Raw genomic sequence first — 22,158 nt, forward strand, 5'->3', positions numbered from 1 at the left:
ACCAAGGTGAGCCTGACTGCGATATAATGAATATTTACCAAGAAGTACTGCAGAATAGCTTTTAATACATCTATAAAATTGGAACATTATATTTCTGTTTCTGAACCTGAAGGAATGTTTTATTGGAGATTGTGCAGTCGATGAGGTATTTGTGATATCCACCTGAACAGAGGTTGAGATAAGTGGTATTCTTCTAGAAACGGCTCCTCTCCTGTAGAAAAGGCGGTGATGGACGAAATGATTCTGTATGATGGCTCTCACTCCTCTCAGGCAAAATCTGCCGTGGAGCACTGACAGCTGTGTAGAGCACATGCTTCCATTTAACCACGCATTAAGCAGAGGAGTGTTTTATTTTTTGCTTTTAGAATTTCAGATTTCACATCAGTCTTTGTTCAGGTCAGGAACTAATGCTGCTCTCGGTCTTTTTTTGTAGGATGCCATGGTGGTTAATCTGAAGAGCCTGGTGCCTGGCTGCGTTTTCAATGTCGTAGGATTTGGATCTACATTTAAATCACTATTCACGACAAGCCAAAGCTACGAGGAGGTAATGCTGCTCTTTATAACGATAATGAGATAATCATAGCTAGTTTATCGGTCATGGGTTGTAGAACCCAGACAAAGCCTTCAGGGGCAGGAAGTAGGGTAACACTGTGCAGCTCAGAGTGGACATAAGTATGTGTGCGCTTAAACGCCACATAGCCAAATATACAGATTCTACCTTGAAGATGAATGTAACCTCTGGATCTAACTTGTTACCCAGCGTAACAAGTCAATTCAAAGCCATAAGCTATGAAGATTTTTGTGGAATATGGTAAAAAGATGTACAAGTTAATGGACAGAATCCAATTGAAAACTCCTTACAAGACTAAACAGCAACTGAAATTAGTATCAATAACAGTTTTAAAGGTTCTAACTTTCTTTAACTCTCTTTGTACTTACTTGGTGAAAAAGCTGGTAATGTTGCATTCAGTTAAAACAATCAAAATGCCTCTTGGGATCAGGTATATGTCCTTCTCACTCACTATTGTTGGGATTTAGTTGGCCAAGCTTTAAAAACCAAAACTGTTACTTCAGCCAGGCCGAAAACATGTTTGTTTCTGCATTAAAGTTAAGCATTTTAACACATAAGTCTATGGGACTCACTTTTGGATCTAGCTTCAAGCGGCCATTTGAGGAACTGCAGCTTTTAGGACACTTTTCGGCATTGCCCTTGTTTTTTAGCCCAGTGGATACATCTTGTGTTTTTTTCCCTTCCTCCAAAGGAGCTCAGTGCTGTAGCCACCCACCAGAAGGCTATCAACATATTTTGGCTTCACTTCTAGGAGCTGTCATGTCTTGACAGCTCAACAAAACATCAGACATCCCCATACACAATCCACACAAACAGTGTTTTATTTTAACAATGAATCTCATTGTTCTTAACATTAAGCAGGAGGATATTTTTACATCAAACTCCAAATTAGTTTCTCCGTGGCAAAGTCTAACAATCCCTGAATCACAGCCCTGATTAAGCCTAAGGACTTAAACTGTAGTTTACCTTTTATTTTGAAGGCTTTTATGATTCACTTTGAGCAATCTTTATGAAACAGCCAGCTCATTTTAGCTTCAGTGCTGATTAATAACTGCTCAAATCTCAGAAATAATACAACCCTGTCTTCTTATTTTAACACAAACAGTTTTTTCTGACTTGAATAAATATAGATCTTTGCATTTTGTGTGTTGTGTGAGTACAGCAGCATTATGTCTTGAATTAACATCTTATTTTCATGATCCAGGATGCCCTGGCCATTGCTTGCGAGTATGTTAGAAAGATAAGAGCTGACATGGGGGGGACGAACATCCTGGCACCGCTCACATGGATCCTGAGGCAGCCTTTGATCAGTGGACACCCCCGCCTGCTCTTCCTGCTCACAGACGGTGCTGTCAGTAACACGGGCAAAATTATCGATCTGGTCCGCAGTCATGCACGCTACATCAGGCAAGTATTAATGTTAACACACGCTGAATGTTAGACAGAATAACGAATAGCATTATTAGGGATATCTTCACTGTAAAACCTGTTCTGGTTTCCAGACATATACAAGCAACCCATTTGATGCTAAAGACACTATGCTGTTGTAATAAATCCTTGCTTCTTATGCAGATAGCAAATGTGGAGCTTGCCTATACTATAAAATCACATCTCAGGGTTAAATGTAGGACCTGATTCTGCAGCTGTAATCCTTTCAAAATGAAATCTGGCAACATGCAGCTTGTGTTATTTCATTTCAGCTTCGAATTCTGATTAAAAACCAACAACAAGTCAGTGTGAATGAGGAATTAAAAAAGAAAGAAAGGAAGCATGTGAACACCGGGTTGAGCTGCCGAGTGAGAGGGAGCACCAGTGGAACAATAGACCTGCAGTATGCTGGGAAATCATTTTATTTTGCCACCTGCATCTAAGTCTCACACTGAAAAAATCCTGTCCCTCTGGACATAATTGACTTTTGTCTACTCCCTTTTAATGGATGCCTCCCCCCAGACGATTGCATTAGGCACACGGAGCTTGGCCAAACCATCAGCACTTCCTGGGCCGTAATTGCTCTAGGCTTGCAAATAAGAGGCGCCATTCAGAAACAGGCACAAACAACGATCAATCTACATTTTTGTGAATCCACGATGGATTTTTAACTGTGTCGAGGGAGAAATTTCTTTTTTCAGTCTGCACTCTCTGATTTAATTAAAAATGCAAGCTGGTGCAATGAAATTAGGCAGCTCATCCCTCTGTGGAAAATGAAATATGAATTGTAAAATCGTTTGCTATCAGCCAATCTGCCTGGAGAACTATTTCGACTTCAGTTTCACCAGAAGATATTGTAGGCTTTTACATAAAGCTACTGAAGAATTATATTATTTCTAGTTCATAAATGTCTTTGCAGCATCTCGTTAGTTGTCTTTGTGTTGTGCTCGCATTTTGCTGTCATGCTCGTGTGTTTCGTGAGCTATTCGTGGAGCTGCAGTGTTTAATGTCTTTGTGCAGATGTTTTACGTTCGGCATAGGACAGAATGCTTGCAGGAGGCTGGTGCAGGGGCTGGCGACAGTTTCCAAAGGAACAGCGGAGTTTCTCGCTGACGGAGAAAGGCTTCAGCCCAAGGTACTAATTTCCAGCTTTGTGTTGCTCTCCTAACAACAGCCAAGTATTCCGAGGGCCGCTGGAGAGCCATTATGCAGAGGTTTCAAAGCACCAAGTGTCCGCCACTGATACCAATTAGGAAATCATATCTCAGAGACACAATTCACTTTATGTTTTGGTCAGAGAGAAGCTGGCTTTTATAGTGGAAAGTCTTTTTTAGTTGGCTTGTTTTCACTCCACAGATGATAAAGTCCCTGAAGAAAACCATGTCTCCTGTACTCAGCGACATTTCCATCGAATGGCTCTTTCCTGAAACCAAAGAAGTGCTGCTCTCCCCTGTGGGCAACACTTTTCTGTTTCCAGGGGACAGTCTGATTGGCTACAGCGTGGTTTGTGATGCCACCCGCTATCACGACAACCCCAAATCTGTAAGACACCTCTTAAAAAGTGACAAATGACAGCATGCGTGTTGATATTCTGTTTTGTAAACACTTCAGAAAAGGAACATCAGATCACACCATGTTTTTCTTGTGTTTATGTTCAGTGTGATAAATCATTTAATCATTGAAGTAAATCCTGATGGAGATATATAAAAATATAAAAGCAGCTCTAAGGAAGCTTTTAATCAAACCTTGTGAAAAAGTCTCTTTTTGCATGTGTCACCTACTCAAAATCGAAACAGGATAAGAGGAGGCGATACAGCATGATGCGCTCTGTTGAGTCAGCCAGCTCAGTGTTTTACCACTCTCAAGAAGAGGACCCAGTGAAGACAGCTGGTGACAATCTGGGTTCACACAGGGAGGGCCATTCTGGAACTCTGTATGATTCCTACCAGGACTCCATGATAGACAGCAGCCCTGTCGGCACAGACCATGACCCCATGGGTAAGAACTTACGGCAGAAATGAGTGGTTGACTCCTGAATGAGAGGATTTCTGTTTTTCTAAACTATAGGTTTGCAGAATGTCAATTTGTGTGCTCCTATTCTTGCAAATTGCTGTAATTTAGGTGTAACTATGATTTCCATCCCAACTGCTGAAGTGGTGTGTTAGTCAGACTAAAATGTGTGTTATATGATTGACAGGAAATTTTGCACAGGTATTCACGGAACCCACAGGATGAGTCATATTGAATTTTATGATCCTTTGACATTTTTCATCCAGCGCTGCTATGAGGTTTATATTTGTGGTTTTGATTGAAATGCCTTGACAGCTGTTGGATGGATTGCCCTCAAATTTAGTGCAGACATTAATGTCATCCTGAAGGTTTTTAATAGCTGTAGGTGTCCTTTAACTTTCTATAAGGTTAAAAACAATTTGTCTAGTACTTTGCTTTATCACCGAAAAAAAGCAAAACTATTCCCAAACCCACCAGTCTAATTATACCTCGAAGTGTAGGAGGTGAGTGTGCTGATACGCTAATCTAATGGTTCTCAAATGTTTTCTGGCATGTCCCACTTTGGAAGCTGAAAAAAAGTTCATCCCACACGCCACAATTTTTATTGATTGCAATGAACAAAGGATCCATGTTTTATTACATTTTACTTAAATAAAAGTGCAAATCAGCACAGACTCACCTTAGTTTCACTTTATAGACTTTACCTGGCTGTTTATGATGGCTGCCCCACAGTTTGAGAACAACTGCATGAATCCAAGCATGGTAATATTGCCATTTTTGGCAAGTTGCTATGTGCCTGGGAAGGTTCGCAGTCATCCAGGTCGTCGTAGTCTAAGGAGCTTGGAAAGAAAAGTATCTGGACTTCTTTAAGTTTTCTTGAAGATGTTTCACTTCTTATCTGAGAAGCTTCTTCAGTTCTAAGCGCAATTGGTGGAGAATCCTCGATTTTAAGCCTTATGGGAGTGTCCACAAGAGGGTCATGGACCCCCTATTGATCTTCTACCTAACCATGAGCCAAGGTGTGAAAACGAGTGTAGTTCACAATCAGCCAAGGTTTCAGGTGAACCCATTGTGATGAGGTCAAAAGGCCCAGGATGTTAGTGGGTGTTGAGGTTTCTTGGAAGGGATCTCAAAACTGGATTATAGATGGCAAACAGTTGGTGCCTCAGTTCAAAGATGGTCATTCACAGTGGACATAGATGGCTTCTTTCACTCCTCTTTCAAACCGTCTGTCTTCTCTGTCCAAAATGTGAACATTCGCATCCTCAAAAGAGTGACCTTTATCCTTTAGATGCAGATGGACCGCCGAGTCTTGTCCCTTGGAGGCGGCTCTTCTATGTTGTGCCGTGCATTTATGAAGTGGCTGTTTGGTCTCTCCAATGTAGAGGTCTGAGCTTTCCTCGCTGCACTGTACAGCATACACTACGTTGTTAAATTTGTGAACTAATCAGATAGTTTTAAAAGAGCTCAAAGTAGGGCGGTTGTTCCCAGACTATGGGGCATAAAACCTGCAGTAGGAGTTCTGCAGTAAGGCTAAGCAAGAATGATGCATTGCCCTGCACTGCCAGAAAGGCAGGGAGTAGTTTGTAAAAGGAATGCCAGGTTAATATCAAGCAGATGATGAATCATTTTACAAATACCAAAACAAACACTATAACATATGGAGAGCCTTATCTTACCATTGGCTTACCCACACGGTGGGTAATGAAGAGAGAACACAGTGTGCTCAGAGTCTCAATATATTAGCTTCTGACAGCACAAAGCTGAGAAAGGTAGGACGCCAGCTGAAGCCTTTGTTTGTCTACTTTTTTTTCTAATGTTGTATTTCATTTTTACTTTACAGCGAGTGCTTTGTCTATAAATCAGGGAGTTTGCAACCAGGGATGTAAGGTCCATTGGAAACAAATGTGGTGAACTTGGCATTTTGATTTAGTAATTACCATTTCAGTGTGGTGGAACCTACAATTATGTGTTTCACGGTGTTGTGAATTCGTTATCTTTGTAATTTTGCGGGCTTTTTTCATTTTTGAACAAAACATCAGGTTTAGATAAGACATCACCGAGAAGGCGTGCCTATAGTACCAACCAGATATCAGACTACAACCCAGCAAAGAAGGTCTACACTCCCAGTGACTCCAGCTCTGTGGTGGTGAAGAATCCACTGAGGAGAGCCAAAGTCCAGGAGCTGATAGGCCAGATGAGCCCTGAATATGATGCACAGTGGAGGAATGACTACCAGGTGAGCTTTAACAGTAACAGCTTCCTTTTTAGTTTGCGTTTTAACTGATTTAACGGCTGAAACATGAGCACAAAAATAAACCACTATCAGCTGTACAGGCAGGAGACTTTGATGATGATGGAGTTGTCATGATGTCATTGTATAGAAATTGATATTTATATTCAGACCCTGCTGACAATTAAACCGAGTCTTGTCTGGACTGAAGTATAATCAAGGACGCACTAATGCGCTCTCTTCAGTAATGAAGGGCAAAATTTATGAATTGCAATTAAGTCCGACTATTACTCGGGGAGCGTGTCAGTATAACTAAGCAGAATTCACTGGACTGTAAAGAAATTATCTTCTCTTGTGAATCCAGTTGAGGATTCAATATATTCTTGCTTGATTAACTGAGTAAATATAGCACATTTCAATTTTCTGCACAAATTAAAAGACTAATATAAAAGATTTGGAATCCTCGGGCTTTTTACACTAATCAAAAACTCAATGCTGCGATGGCCATTCTTCCTTTGTTACGCTGACATTTTCTAAACTAGAAAATTGTCAGTTGCCCTGTTGCAATACAACGCATGGTTTGCAGAGTCCTTATGTAATTATTCACTTGAAAGCCCCCTGAAACCTGAGCCTGAGTGAGCACACAGAAATGACCAGAATTACAATTAGTAGGCGAGGTTGCAAACCTTATTAGACCTGTGATAGGACCAGGGTCTTTCGAATTAAAACTCCTTCTATTGTTTTCAGCCGCAGCTGGCAAGTCTGGGTACCACATCTACCAGGGGGCGTTCTGCCAGCTGTCACAAGCCGCTCCTTCAACAGGAGCTCTTTCTGCAGCAGGAAGCCGACTCTGAGCATCATTTTCATCCCCAGCCACAGGACGATCCTCCGCCCAGCGGCGGCAACGTGACGCCTGTGTCTCGCAATGCTGCCAGGGAAGATGGATCCAGATCTTCCACAGACAGCCCATCTCTTGGGAGCATTGGAGACACAGGTGAGAGGGAAAGTAGAATTGTTTTGCATTAGTAGAAATCTCTAAAAGAAAGTAAACATTTTGAAGCTGGCCTGATTTTTATAGTGTAGCAGCTAATGGGTTGAATGCGGAGTGCATCGTTTTAGAGGGGCTTAATTACAAATGCACTGTAGCAGTAAATTAACAGAGTTATAGAGCTAGAGGAGAACATAACCTCCATCTGTACAAATATATGACTTACAGTGAGAAATTGGCTAGGGCAGAACGGTGGTTAGCACTGTTGCTCCACTGCAAGAAGGTCCTGGGTTTGAATCTAGAGCTGGAGTTAGATAAATATTGGCTAAACTGGCTGTAGATGTGAATGTGAGTATGTATGGTTGTCTTTTTCTGTGTTGACCATGTTAAAAAAACATATTTATTTTTTAAAACATGTTTAAAAGGGGATGTTCATATTCAGAGGGAACCCGTGCCACCTTAAAATGATGGACCTGTCCATAGTTTACTTGGACTGTGGTACACATGTAGGGCCAGCACAGAGCTCCAGTGCTGCATCAACAACAGTTTAAGCCATAAAAAACACAAAACAAACAAAGGACAAATCTATAAAATGTCTTTATTAAGTAATTAACAAATATGTAAGAGGTCAGTGTGTCACCGCTTCCCCAATAAAGCCACCAAATGCTGAAATGCATGAGACCTATGTTCTGTAAGAGCCTGGGTTGGCACCAGAGCTGGATGGGCGATCGACTTTGATAGAGGCACATTTGATTCAGCTCACTTTGCTGTTTCATTAAAAAAGAGAAACGTGAACACAATTTAAAAAGATGCATGTCTTAAGAAGCATAGTATAAAAACAAGAGACGTTTTATGATGAGACAGAAGTAGATTAATGAACTCATCACATACGAGGTCACTGACTGTGAGCACAGAATATACTCAGAATATTAAGATTTGTTTTGCAATTTTCAGGTCAAATCATGCTGTAAAGCCAGCTGCACAAGCTGATGAATAACCTCTTTTTAGTTCCAAAGAGACACATGAGGGCTACTTCCCAAACTCTTGACTTACATAGGCCCATCCACTCCAAAAAACTCCAGTGTTCTTGTTAGTTAGTGACCACAATTGGAGCACATGTACTAAGCTGCTATTACCCAAACAATTGACTTGAGCTTGAGCTGCAATACCTAATTAGACATGAGAGTGTTTTAACTTTTTCATTATCAAAACTGTACTTGTAGTTGCAAAAGTATGTCAGTAGAATTCAACCGAATTCAAAAAGTGACCATTTTTGGATAGGCTTGGATCCCAAAAGTCCATAATGTTGATGTTGGCAAGAGTGCATTTAAAAAGCTTGTGTGTGCACATGAAAGAGAGAGGGATAAACATATATGAAATGTGCTACAAAAGCTGAGATGCTGAGATGTGACATGTTTGCAGCTTGGATTGTTAAGGGCAGTGTCAACACAGGCCAGCAGGGAGTCAGGAGAATAGCATGCTCAAGCATGGCATGAGGTAAACATGATCGTAAATCGAAGCTCTGACACTCAATTCACGGGAAGAGCAGGAAATGTTTTTCAATGTCTGGGGACAAAGCACAAAATTATCTAGGAGATGAATGATAAACAGAAGAGGTAGAGTTTTAGAAAACAGTTATTAAAGTAGAAAATCAAGCAGACAGAAGAGCTTTGGAAACAGGAAATAAATTAATTCAGCACAAATTCAGTTCCATACGAGCAGCAGCAGGTAATAAGCTTAAGAGAAATAAGAGGTCCTCGCACAGTGGGATTGATAAATCCACATCAAATCTTGCTCCTGCGATGTTTCAGATGGTTATGGACACCAGTTGTGCCGAGCAGAAACCCCACAGGATACCCACGCTGCACATCTGGATGCTGCCAACCAGCACAAAAGTGACTGCAAGGCTGTGGTGTCTGGACTGCTGTGCGGAAAACCAATGAAGTGGGAGGTTGTGTTTGATATCGAGCCCTTTCTGAATGGCCGTGAACGTGAGGAAAAGGTTCACGAGGAGCTGTGGAACGAGACCTTCCACCACCTGGCCGGCCGCTCCATCATCAACGACTTTGAGCACATGGCCGATAAGGAGTGTGAGATTGAACACGGTGAGCTCTATGGGGATTCCAGTGTTTAGAAGGAGACGGGGGTAAATTTTAAGATTAAAAGACTTTGCAGCAGTAGGCCTCCTGCTAATTCAGATTTGATATTTGGCTGTCTGTCGTCTGGTTTTGGCATTTTAGATATAAAACTTTTCACGAATAGTTTGACATTTTGTCTTTCTCACTTTCTCACCAAAAGCTTTTAGAGAGGACTAACATCACTGTCGTGTCTATCCATTAGATACAGTGTTAGGTGGTATGAGGTCCTTTAGAGATCCTGTTATGGGATTTTTTTCCCTTTGCATGGAGCCAAGTGAGCTGTTTCTTCCTCTTTCCAAAGCAGTGTAAATTTTCTGATTTACTTCCTTACCCGAAAGTAAATAAGTATATGTCATTTATAATTTACTAATGTTTGGAATGATTTTATTTGATGTTATATAGTATTATATATAATGCTCATTGTGTTTCACAGGGTCTGGCAGGAAGTACCAGTTATACGGTATTCACACCAGCAAAGCCTGCAATATACTGAGCAAATACACAGCGTTTGTTCCCATTGACCTGGACACAAATGAGTATTTGCAGACATGTATTGAATACTTAAACCCTGGTAAGTAACACAAATTAGGTGTGACAAGGTTCCCTTAAAAAATGTTCAATCAGCTGCTTATTTTTTTAGAAGACTGCTGCTGTGCCTGACACAGCAATCTAAAGTGTGATATTTTTAGAAATGCCTTTTCTTTTCTTTTGCAGAGCATTTAGAAGAAAATATCAATGTCATTCTAACATCTCGCTGTCAAATATGAAGCATGAGATGAAAAAAAGGAAACTTCCTATGGCATTTATAGTCATTTTTTCTAAAACATCAGTCTGAAAGAGTATCTAGCCTTGATATGGGTATTTCAGGCACAGCTCATTGACATAGCCGCATTAACATCACACACTGGTTTCAGTATCCACATTTTGAGGATTAAGCATTAGTATTTTGGCTACTATCATATTTCTTTTGGAGCCAGACGCCTGTACAATCCACAGAGACCAAAAACATTTTGTGTACCAAGCTGTAAATGCTGTAAATATACTCAGAATAACAGTTTAACATGTAAGTCTTGGAGCCAGCTTTAAGTGACACCTGAGGTACTTTAGTTTTTAGCACGTCTATGGTGGCTTCATTTTTTTCAGCTCCTGTGGTTGCCCCTTGTTTGAACCTTTCGCTTGTGAAAAGCAGTCAGTCAGAAGAAACCTGTCTTAAAGGAATCTTTGCCTTTTAAAGGAAGACGTGCTAACACGACATGTTTCAGACAGTCAGTGACCTGGAGAGCTGCAGTAAAGCTCACTATTGGGTTAACTGGGATTAACTTGAAGTGTGAATTATGCAAAGCTGCTCCAGGAGAGTCCAGAGCTGGAATTCAGCATGATAGGCTACCAAGAGCCCAGAAGCGATTTGGCAAATAGAGATCATTAACTATAAATTAAAGTAAGTGGCATGTAGCAGAAACAGACAAACAAACAAGACAAACTTGTGATTTAAAGTGGGTGGATACAAAATAACCAGGTAGCCTCAACCAGTCAAGCCTCTACCAATGGGAGTAACAGATATCTTTAGTAAACATAGGATGGCATGTAAAAGGGGCTGCTTGCACAACCAGAGTGACGGAAAAGAGAGTGAGTAAATTTGTGGCAAAAGATTTTGTGGGCAGCAATCTACTAAAATAATTCAAATAATAAAAACAATCACTACTTCCTCCAGTTGAACATGGTAAATTTTACTCTTATTAAACAAAACCACCATGAGTGAGTGGGGCAATGTACACCATATTATTTTAAACTTCTTACCTAATTATATATACTTTTTTTCTTAAAATATCTGCATGCATCTATTATACTGATACTGGTTCCTTTCCTTTTCCTGTAAAATGCACTAATGTAATTTATAATTTACTATTTTCATTCATGTTTATGCAGAAAGGGATCATTTATACTCTATAAATACAGGATAGAAACCCCCAAGAATTCTGCAACAATGGATTTTGTTAGCCATGACTGACTGCAAGACATCGCAATGTAATAATTCAAAGTTGAAAATTACAGTAAAATCAAAGCCTATAATGTTGAAAAACATATTGTTGCCACACCACATTACCAGCATGTCCAAAAAACCTCCCCAAAATCTGTGAAGCAGGTTTAAAAAAATAATGGTAGAGAACATTTTCATGATTAAATTTCATGTCTAGAGTTTAAGTCCCTCTTCTGGTTACTTAAAGGTTAAAATGTGTCTATGCAGCTTAAATTATCCCATGTTTATAATAAAGTGCAGATTTCTTTCTGTCTGAATTACACATCAGATGCCCACAGCAGGCTTAAAAAATGTCTCACGATCAAAAATTTGTTTTCAGGTGATGGTCTGAAGAGGAACTCACACCCCAGCTCTCGCTCAGGGAGCAGAAAGAACAGAGGTTACTCCATCGGGCTTGGCCGCTCTCAGTCTGGCGGCATGTCGGAGGAAGTCGAAGATGTCCTGCTGCACAACAGTAGGCTGCATTTTTTATTCTTGGCTCACATTTCAGTCCTAGGGAAGGCACTTTCATTTCAATAGCCAGCTAGAGATAAAGTAGAAAGAAATGAGACATGAAGAGGTCTTTTATTCTGATGCAAGCATGGAGTATATGATCAAAGGAAGCAGTTACAGGAGCATTATTCAATGAGGAAAGAATAAGAATCATATTTATTAACTGAAATCTTGGTTTATTCAACAAGGGAAAGGTTTCAATCTTGCTTCACCAGCTCTGGGAGCTGTGAGATGTTGAGCTCGAAAAGCCGAGTGCTACTTTACATTAAAAATAATCCAGCTTCAGCAAAGGGTCACAACATTTTAAACTGATTTTTCAGTGGTGGCATAGCAACAGCGGGAGCTAAGACGAGCACGCCACTCGAACATCTGCTAGGCACTGCCGGTCAAAAAAAGAACGTGCACAGATACAGATGAGTTGCATCAGCATTATTAGACAGATACCACCCTTTTTCCACAAAAGAATGACCTCTTAGGTTTGGAATGATAAGAAATAAAACTGAGCACAGCTGACAGTTAAAATCTTTTTCATCATCGTCTCAGGTGGAGAAGACGGCGTCTCTCCGTGCAGCACCCCCTCCTCCGCCGGCTGGGAGAAGTGTAGCTTTGCGGAGGGTAAGTGTTACACATCAAACGGTCAGTGAGTTTGCTGTGCCCCCTCAATTTTCCCTCCACGAAGACCTTTGACATGCACTGTCTGGCACTTTGTTGTCGTTTTCTCTGCGGCGCGGCCGCACTGGTCCAAATGAGAAACATGAGATTATTGACATTTTTAGTCCCTGTGCTTGTCAGTGACGACAGAAGTCGACAGAATTTGGTGGCTTGTATTGACAAATGCCGTCTGGATCTTTTTTGGAAAAAAATAAAGAAACAAACAAGAAGAGTTTCACCTGGAGAGGAGAGGCAGCTATGTCTTCTGCTGTCACTTATATATCAGTGGGTGTTTTTCAGGCATTTATTATTTCACACTTAGGAGGGAAAACTAAATAAGGTGAAAAAAATGCACTCCCTCACTTCTCTCTTTTCCCTTGGCTAACTCTGCCTCTCTTTGTGTCTTGCTGTCTCCAAGTCTCCCAGAGGAGTCCCTCTGTGACCTCCGACCAATCACAGAAATCGGTGGAAAGCCTTTTTTCTGCCAGGTGGGTGATTGGAGGCTTGCTGGCTGAATTAATGTGCTGAGGCTGTGCTACCACTACATTAGGAACTAAATGGGTATTACAATTCGACTACTTCACAGGGCAGAAAATATTCTTAACATCATCTTTATCCATTCCTGTCAGCTGATTTTGGCTTTTAGCGTAAGCTGTATTGAGGTTAATGTATCAGTTGAATGCAGGGTATCATTAGCTGTGACCCTGAACTGAGTTACAATTTCTTCTCCTCAACACAAAGAGTCCACAGCCATGCTTGCAGCTCTGCCAGGATGTGTTTAGAGCTGAGACACCTAGGTTATACAATGTGCTGATGCCTGCGCAGAGTGAAACACTGTTCAAATGAATGAAAGAAAGAGGCCAGATGGCATAACTGTAAAAAATATACAATATTTTCAGCTGGTCTCTAATGGAAAATCTCCATAGCACTGGATGAAAATTGACTGATTGAAATAGCTGAGTGAAGTCTGACTTTTGCTCACCTCATCACAAGTGGCCAATCATGTTAGTTAGAAAAATTTTTAAGAAAAATGTGTTTGGCTGGAGGAGGAAAGATTTGGAGGTTTGCATAAGGGGGTTACTTCTGGGAGAGTATACCACTCTTGCAGGTAGAACATATGTGCTGAATGATGTGTAGAAAGTATTCTCTGAATCAACTCAAATTGTGACCTGATTTTGGTGTTAAATAACAGGTTAAAAGAGAAAGTTACTTAGATACAACCATACTTAATGGACAATGGAGATTTGTTAAAACGAGCAGTCAAGTTCAACATCTAAATATAACAGATTTAGCCATACGGGCAAATTTTTGTCTGCAGTCGCTTGCAGGTTAACATTATTCTTTACTAGTGAAGAAAAACCAAAAGTACAAAAGGATCTGTGCGCCGATAAGAGACAAAATCATGTAAATGTTGAGACATTTTGCAAAGAAAATAATTTGAGATTATGTATATAAGTCAGATAAAGCCACTGCTACATCACTCACAGAATCTAAGCTGAGCATGTTGGTCTCACCCATATTACTGTAGTTAGATCAAATGTTGAAGCTGATGGGTGAACATGATATACTGCATTCTCAAATGAAATAACTCTGAAATCATAAGGTAGCCGTGCCCTAAGGCATACCCTGCATTTTTGTCTCTTTTTTGACCTCACATGGGTACAGTGGGTTATATGTGTTTTTATAAAATACAATATAAATGTTATACAGTTTGTTACATAAATATTTGGACATTTTGTGTAATCTTGCATCTCTACGTCCCCACAGTGGAAATTTAATGAAGAAGTGCTTGAACTTTAAGCTTATTTCAAGGGTTTAACAAAAGTATTGCATGAACGATTTATAAATTACAGTCACATAGACTCAAAAGTAACTGGACAAACTAATATAATTTTAAATATAAGAATTGTTTGTAATACTTGAATGAAAATAATTTGCAATCAGTAGACTGCATAATGTCTAAGACCATGAAAATGGGTCTCTTTGCCTTTGGTTTTGTATTTAATAACTAATAGTTTAATAAGAGATGGTGTCTTTGAGTGCAAACAGGTGGATATACAATTTCTCTGCTTAGAGAAGCTCCTTGATTGCTTTTGCAGTAGGTTTTGGGTCACTTTCCACTTGCACTGTGAAGCGCTGTCTGATCACTTATACAGCATTAGGCTAAATTGGAACAAGGTATATTGCTGTGCTATTTTTTCCAAGTATTAAAACCTTAAATGATGTTAGTTTGCCTAATTATTTTTGAGCCTTTATGCATCAAAAATGTAATTTGTAAATAGTGGTTTACAAAACCTTTGTAAAACCCAAAGGTGAGAGTGTGCAGCGTTTGATTTCAAATCCACAATGATGGAGTACAGAGAGAAAATTAGAAATTACAGAAACACTTTCACCAAGACTTTAAACTAGTGATTGAGACCATAAACTCACGAGGACAGTGTTTACAGAGCTCATAAAAAAGTGAGCCGTGTTGTTATTTTCTCATAGATTTCTATACAGTTGTACTACTTCAGGAGTTGCCCCCTAATGGTCATATAAAGGAATGCAGATATAAGGCAATTCTTCACTGATTTGACTTTTTATACCTTGAGGGTAGTTCCCCTTAAAATGTATGTGGTCTGTGCAGTTTCATATCAATCCAATAAACAGTCATTGGAGATATTTCTGCATAGACGAAGACATTTTCCATCCCTAGAAATGGAGATGCCCAGAGGCTAAAAAAACCTCATTACCTGTAAAAAAATAATTTCCCATTTTTTTATTGGGTTATAAAACATGTAAACTTTTACATAAAAGAAAAGAAAGAAGTTGTTGCCATTCTTTTCCTTCACAATCAGTGGATTACACCTAATGGTGGTTTGTGTTTCACATACTTTACACTGTAATTTACTTCTGCACCCCCCTCTCCTCTTTAAGGCTGGCCCTCAGCAGGACTCGTCTGCTAACTCGAGCTGCCAAAGGATTCATGTGTCGATCTCACAGCAAGTCTGGTGATTCAATTGGAGAGAGCGACAACGAGAACAAAGACTACATTCCTCTGGTGGGCTGCAGATCTTTACATGTGAATGTTTTTTTAACGTACACTAACTCGAGCTGACAGAGACTGTGAATCTGTCAGAGGCTGTTTAGACAGAGCGAACAATGAGTTCGCTCGTTTATGCTGCTTTGAAGAGCCCTGAGGCGTAAGGTGCACAGCATGTAAGCATGCTGTATTGTAGATTTAAATGTAGCGTGTCTGTAGTCTGACATTATATACACTCAGAATAAAAGAGACTTAAATGAAATTTCTTTCTGTGTTGCAAAAGAAATGGGTATGATTGATGGATTAATAGGGTGCTTATAATATGAGCATTTAATATTATAAGACCATGACCCTCACTTCCACTAACCAAGACCTTAAAGGGAGCTCTAATTGTTCAGCACATGGCACATTGTCCGTATATTGTTTGGCACTTCCCAGATTCAGTGGAATAAAGTATGTGTCAGAAATGAATAGCTGTAGAATAAAAGATATGTAGAATAGCTGACCATGAAATGATTTCCTCTTCTTGTAACAGCGAGGTATCCTTGGTCAGAGCATCTCACAACAAGCTGTTGATTGGAGCAGAAAAAAACCCACATTGCAGAAGAACAGCATGAATATGAATCAGCTGTGGACTTGCTCCCTTAGTCCTTATTTTCTATTGATACGCATAAAGACAAACACACAGTCTGCCAACTGAAACTGATTTTAGATGCTCTCCAAATACATGCTGCCCTCTGCTTCACTGCTGAAGCAGTAACTAAACAAATTAAATAATTTTCTGTACAGGTGTTGTTGCAGTTGGCTTGTGGTGCATTTCCCCTGGACGCAGCTCTGTGCGATGCCATTAATGTGCCCATGGACAAGCTAAAGTGGACGTCCCCCTTCACCAGTCACCGCACCAGCCTGGGCCACTTGTCTCACTCCAGCAGCCGCCGCGCTGAGAGTGCTGATGACGGATGCAGATCACCGTTTGAGCAAGAAACATATCAGCAGCCTGCAGATCACACCGCAGGCATTCACAGCCTGTCTCATCTGTCCAGGAGCACCTGGACGGATGCTGGTCCCTCCTCGTTAGCCAGCCCATCTGCCGCTGCCAATCCCCCGCTCTCCACACTCTCCCGGGTGGATAGTGCACAGAGCTCTGGGTCAGGGGGCTTGGAAACACCATCGCCTGTAGAAAGCATGGTGTGGGCTACAGCGGTGGCCCTTGCCTGGCTGGAGCATAGCTCTGCCAACTATTTTATAGAATGGGAACTGGTAGCCGCCAAGGCCAGCATGTGGCTGAGTGAGCAGGACATCCCAGAGGGCCGAGATTTAGCATCAGTGAAGGCTGCTGCCAATCAGCTCTTCATCATCCTCAGACACTGGGATGAAAACCTGCAACTGAACATGCTCTGTTACAACCCTAACAGCGTCTGAGGCCTGTCAGTCCAAGACTGCAAGTACTCAAACCCTAACGATACTATGCTAACTGAGGCCATGCTATTCTCTGATCAGCAGTTTGTCCTCTGGAGTCTGATTTTGCGTTGCAGTTGTGAACAATGTGTGTTTTCTTCTGTTTGTGTGCTGTTCCTCCAAACATATCACAGGCTCTTCAGAGGAACTACAGTGTGTGCAAGCTGTTACCTCGCTGGTGCCATATGCTGTATCTGGATCACTATTAGCAATGGAACTATCCGAGTTATGCCACTGATTTGAGTTTGAAAGAGAAGAATGCCAGTGTTAAATTTGTAGCATGCCATCAACCATCATCATCTGAGAAAAGCTATTACTGTCATCACATTGATGTAACAAGGAGAATGCTGCAAAACTATGGTAAGATCAACTGTTCCACTAATTAGTACACGCCATTTTTACAACAGTACAACCTTTTCTGAATTGTTTGGATTGTGCTGAGGGGAAACAAATGTTCAAAATAATAATCTGGTTACTTGCCCTCAGTACTGGCACTCTTTTCTAATGCTCGGTGCCATTACATTGTTAGTACTATTTGCCATTTTTGCAGTTTAATTGTAGCAGAGAAAGAAAAATATGCAAAAAGCTAGAGAAAATATGACATAGGTTAACAATTTGTTTGAAAAAAAATATGTGGTATATGTGGGGAAATGTGTGTATCTCTCTAGCATGTGATTTACTGTCTATATTTCATACAGTTTTTATTTTCCCGTACCTGATTATAACTGTTTTAGAGTATAAGATTTATTATTTCTTTTACTTAAAAACAAAAACACAGATGTGGAGCTGGATGCACCAGCGGTTTGCAGGTTCAGAATTATCCTCATAAGCTGAAGGTTTGCTAAGTAATAAGGAAATTTACACTAATTTAACTCTAATTCACACAGAGATCTTCCCTGTAATTTACCAGGTTTAACTGCTGTAAGCTGACATAAGCATTGTTATTAATCTGCTAGAATAAAAAAGTGATTACGCTTTAAGAGGTTTTTCTAAATGAAGCTTCTCAAAAAATAGCACGAAACCTACAGAAATAATTCGGCTTTTAGCACTAAGGACCACACTTGACTTAAAATATATCAAAAGCATTATATAGACAAAAGCATTGGGCCATGCCTCTTAAACTTTGAATTCAGGTGCCTTTTAAAATGGCTCATTCTAAAGAACCCACTGAATTCAAGCATGGTACTGTAACAGGATGTCATATCTGCAATAAGTCAGTTTGTGAAATTTCTTCCCTTCTTGCTGATTCCGAATCAGCTGTAAGTGGTATTATTGCAAAGTGGATGTGATTAAGAGCCACAGCAGCTCATACAAAGTGGCAGACCATGTAAAGATGCAGAGTGGGATGGCTGAGTGCTGAAGTGCATAGTGCATAAAGTGGCAAACACGGTGCTGACTTAATACCTGTAGAGATCCAAACCTCCACTGGCATCAGCACAAACCCTGTGTGCTGAGAGCTTCAAGGCATGGATTCAATGACCAAGGAGCTCCTGTAGGAGGGGATTTGTATTTCTGCATTAATAAATCAGTGCTGTACATGCATCATAACTGCGAGCTGTTCTGTAAACCTACGCTGTAACCTTTGCCATAACCTGACATGCTGCTCCCTGGAAATGTAACTACACGCCCCGTTGATGTAGCCCTCCCCTGTTGTAATTGGTCCGTTCAGGGAATCCTCCCCTGAGTTTCTGGTGACCTTGCTGTGGTTTTTGAATGAATCAATGGAGGCATGTGCATACAACCACGAATGTGGACGTTGGGCTCTACAAGGATTCACTGCAAAAGTCTAAATCAGTCTAAATCAGCCGTAATGTGTAGTTGGCCCAGTTATTTTGTCCATGTTGTGTTTTTATGCACTACATAAAGATGTAGGAAATACAATAGTAATTGCTAGTAGTATGGTATAACAGGCAATAAAGGAAGCTAAAAGTTATTCTGTGATACTGGCTGGAGCACACCTGTCTGTAAACATAGCCGTCATCTTTATCTCAGTGTTATAGCTCTTAATTTTCATTATTGGGTCTTGCACAGTTGCAAACTGAAAAACTCAGACCATAAAAAGAGAGACAGACAGATAGAAACAGCCAAATTACTAGAAATTAGTTGCACATCCTGCTGACATCATAATCACATATAAACATATCTATATATATGCACAATTAAATTCAATACTTTTCTTTCCCCAGAAAGAGCTTTACTTTATAAGTTATGTTATTTGAATACAGATTTTTTTATTTCAAAGAACAACTCACATTTGAAAACACTGTTTTAATATGAAATCACTCCCAAAACTATAATACAAATTCTGGAGAGATCCCACTGTGGACTACAGGTGGATGCTGGGGTGTTGTAGAGTTGAAACCAGTAGACATCAATGCAGGGTTAGATGGTAAGTTCTGCATCTTAAATGGGCTGCCAATTTGGGAGTATGTGTTTGGTATATGATGGGAGAGCGAGGCATGTTATGTGTGCACGATGCAATCCTTAATGAGTTTTCAGGATTTAGTTGACTTAAATATTTTTTTATTGGAAACTATTTATTTGCACATTATAAAGCAAAATCAAAAACGGTTAAACCCACTTGTAATGATCTATAATTTAATTATCACTTATGTTGGACCTTGGATTTGCAAACAGCTGGTGCTGCCTACTCCCCAATAATATGTACAGTGACCAAAAGTCCTGCTCCTGAAATCAAAGATGAATGGCCCCTGCTAATTATCACTGTCAAAGCTTCTTTACCTCAAGTGCCTAAACAAGGTTTAAATCAGCTGAAAATGTAAAACCTGTTCATTGCAGTAACAATTGGTTCATTTAAAAATATATACACAGTCGATACCCTTCTTTCTGCCTTTTTTATTCTTCCTTTTCAGTCCATTTGAGCATGTTTCAGTATTAATTTTCTATTTTTTCCCCCTCGTTGCAGTGTTGCTTTACTCAGGTATTCCTTTTTCCACTCAGGCTGAGTTGCATACGTCCGTCTGCATGAGCACAGGTGTTTATGTTATGGTGTTTGATGATTCAATTGCCACATTGGAGGCAGTAGTGCAGTATTTCCCTCTCTGAACTGAGAAATACAATGTAGATGTCATATAGTAATATTTTTGTCCTGTAATTGCAGTATTTAGTGCAGCTGTAATTGAAATAAGTATTTTTTATGTACCGAGTCAGGTGTATGGTGCAGTATCTTTCAACTTGCTGTTCGTGCCTTTATAAATGATTGTTAACTGTTTGAGGCTGCTGAAAGCTTTTGCTGTGTCTTTATAATTGTGAATGCTCTGACCAGCTCTGAAGGTGCATGTAATAAAGTAAGTCTACAACCAAAGAGCTGGGGCTCAAGTCATTATTGTTCCTCTGCTACCATGAAGGCAGACCTCATGGACTAATACTGTGACCCTTGTCTTTTTAAGGATCTCCTGCTATGCTGATAATTCCAGGTTTACCCATTGGTTTGTCTCACTAATCTTCCTCCAAAATGAAGGAAGCACAAATGTCAATTACCAGTGGAGATGTCCATTTTGCATATACTTTATGGTGACTGGACAGTAAGTGCTGTGGGGCAAACAAGCATGAACAATTTTTATGTTGATATATTGGCCAGTAATGGCTTTAGAGAAATGTCATCAAATCAAATCATATCATGTAAGTACACCACAGAGAGCACTCGATGAGCTGAGGGAAGCCACTGATTTCCTGGGCTTCCTACCTGCAGGAAATTCTATATTAATAGACATACGATTATTGCCAATATTATAAAAATGTAACCTGTAGTCAAGTACCACAATAAAGCTCTACAGAACATCTTCAGTCACATTGGTCTCACAGCCCTGTCTGACTGTGGCCTGCTGTTTATTTCAGTACATCAGAAAATTACTTGGAAACATGACACCACGGTGGCCATAAACCAGCTGTGAAATGGAGAGATTTTATTAGTGAAAAAGGATACGTGTTGCACAATGTGAAGAATTAAACTGGGAAAAAAGTAACTCTGTATGTACCTCTAAACCTATCAGTATAATGATCACCCAGCCACAAGTAAGAGCCCCACAGAGGTGCTCTTCAAAAGGAAAATCAGAAGGAAGCTCCCAGAAATATTACCGTCACAAAAAGATTTGGAGACAAGACACAAAAATCCTTAAAAAAAAAAATCAATGGTCTACACAGGCAACAACACAGGGCAAAAATACCACCTACGACCCTACAACTAAAACACAAGGTTTTACACCTTATACATATGACCAGGATGCTACACCTGATTAGATTTTGTGAATGGAAACAAACCTAGAAGCTAGAAACCTTTCTGGTCATGCACTATTAGAGGTCACTTATTTAGAATGATGGTCCATGATGGTACTTTTATGTGTTCATCAGTTTTGACAAGGTCTCCAACACCACTGGATGAAATGCATGATGGATGGATCAACAGAAAGACCAGATGCATTTCTCAGGTCCCGTGTCAGGTCTTTGCTGTATTTCCACCTGATAGCTCTCTTGTTGCAAACATCCTATTTGATGCCTGTCAAAATGTGTTATTTTTGACACTTTTTTGTATATTCAGCTAAAGAAATTTGGACAAATTATGTGCAGGCTGCTAGTAACAAAGATACAATTTATTTAATTGGTTGTTTGCTAAATTGCTTGTTATGTGTAGAAACAATGCTGCTTCATCCCTTCAAATTACAAAAAAGGCTTTTTATGCACACTTGACAGGAGAAAAATGAGAACGTTTGGAGAAAGGGAGCAAAGTTGTTGGACTTCATGGTAAGTTTGGACAACATGCTTCTATAACTTGGTTCCAGCTGATAGTTGCACTCATCCTGCTGGTTGCTAGGGGCTAACGTTTGTATGAGTAATGATACATTCACAGCAACTGGAAAATGAAATTTTGCTCTTGCTTTGACTATAAATGCACTCTGTAAACTTACGTTTGGAGAGCAGTCTATTAAAAACTCTTTGGGCTTCACAACATTTTCCCATCACTGAACTGAAGTCAAGGTGACCTGAGCTACACTGGTTGTATTCCTTCCCCCGAGTGACACGGTACAAGTCTCATTAACAACAAAAAGCAGCCATAATGTGGGTCCTTGAAATCAAAGAGGGTGATAGTAATTAGGATGACAAGGCACCAT

General features: G+C 40.1%; 1 protein-coding gene across 2 annotated transcripts in view; it reads left to right on the plus strand.

Annotated features, from left to right (window-relative positions):
- The window catches only part of vwa5b1 (von Willebrand factor A domain containing 5B1), a 34,389-nt gene extending 14,016 nt beyond the window's left edge, over nt 1-20,373 (plus strand). For both annotated transcript variants that reach the window (XM_085259189.1, XM_085259190.1), the window contains exons 9-22: nt 434-544; nt 1,776-1,978; nt 3,020-3,134; nt 3,356-3,541; nt 3,796-3,997; nt 6,052-6,248; nt 6,990-7,236; nt 9,042-9,335; nt 9,802-9,939; nt 11,726-11,860; nt 12,442-12,513; nt 12,968-13,037; nt 15,466-15,589; nt 16,361-20,373. In XM_085259189.1, the coding sequence (XP_085115315.1) occupies nt 434-544; nt 1,776-1,978; nt 3,020-3,134; nt 3,356-3,541; nt 3,796-3,997; nt 6,052-6,248; nt 6,990-7,236; nt 9,042-9,335; nt 9,802-9,939; nt 11,726-11,860; nt 12,442-12,513; nt 12,968-13,037; nt 15,466-15,589; nt 16,361-16,993 (2,727 nt within the window). In that variant the 3' untranslated portion in view covers nt 16,994-20,373. The remainder of the gene's footprint in view (nt 1-433; nt 545-1,775; nt 1,979-3,019; nt 3,135-3,355; nt 3,542-3,795; nt 3,998-6,051; nt 6,249-6,989; nt 7,237-9,041; nt 9,336-9,801; nt 9,940-11,725; nt 11,861-12,441; nt 12,514-12,967; nt 13,038-15,465; nt 15,590-16,360) is intronic.
- Nucleotides 20,374-22,158: the final 1,785 nt, after the last annotated feature.

The sequence above is a fragment of the Mchenga conophoros genome, linkage group LG20 (assembly GCF_057382185.1).
Source record: "Mchenga conophoros isolate Kocher_MC1m ecotype Shallow Benthic linkage group LG20, M_conophoros_male_GT1.1, whole genome shotgun sequence".
NCBI classification, from domain to species: domain Eukaryota; kingdom Metazoa; phylum Chordata; class Actinopteri; order Cichliformes; family Cichlidae; genus Mchenga; species Mchenga conophoros.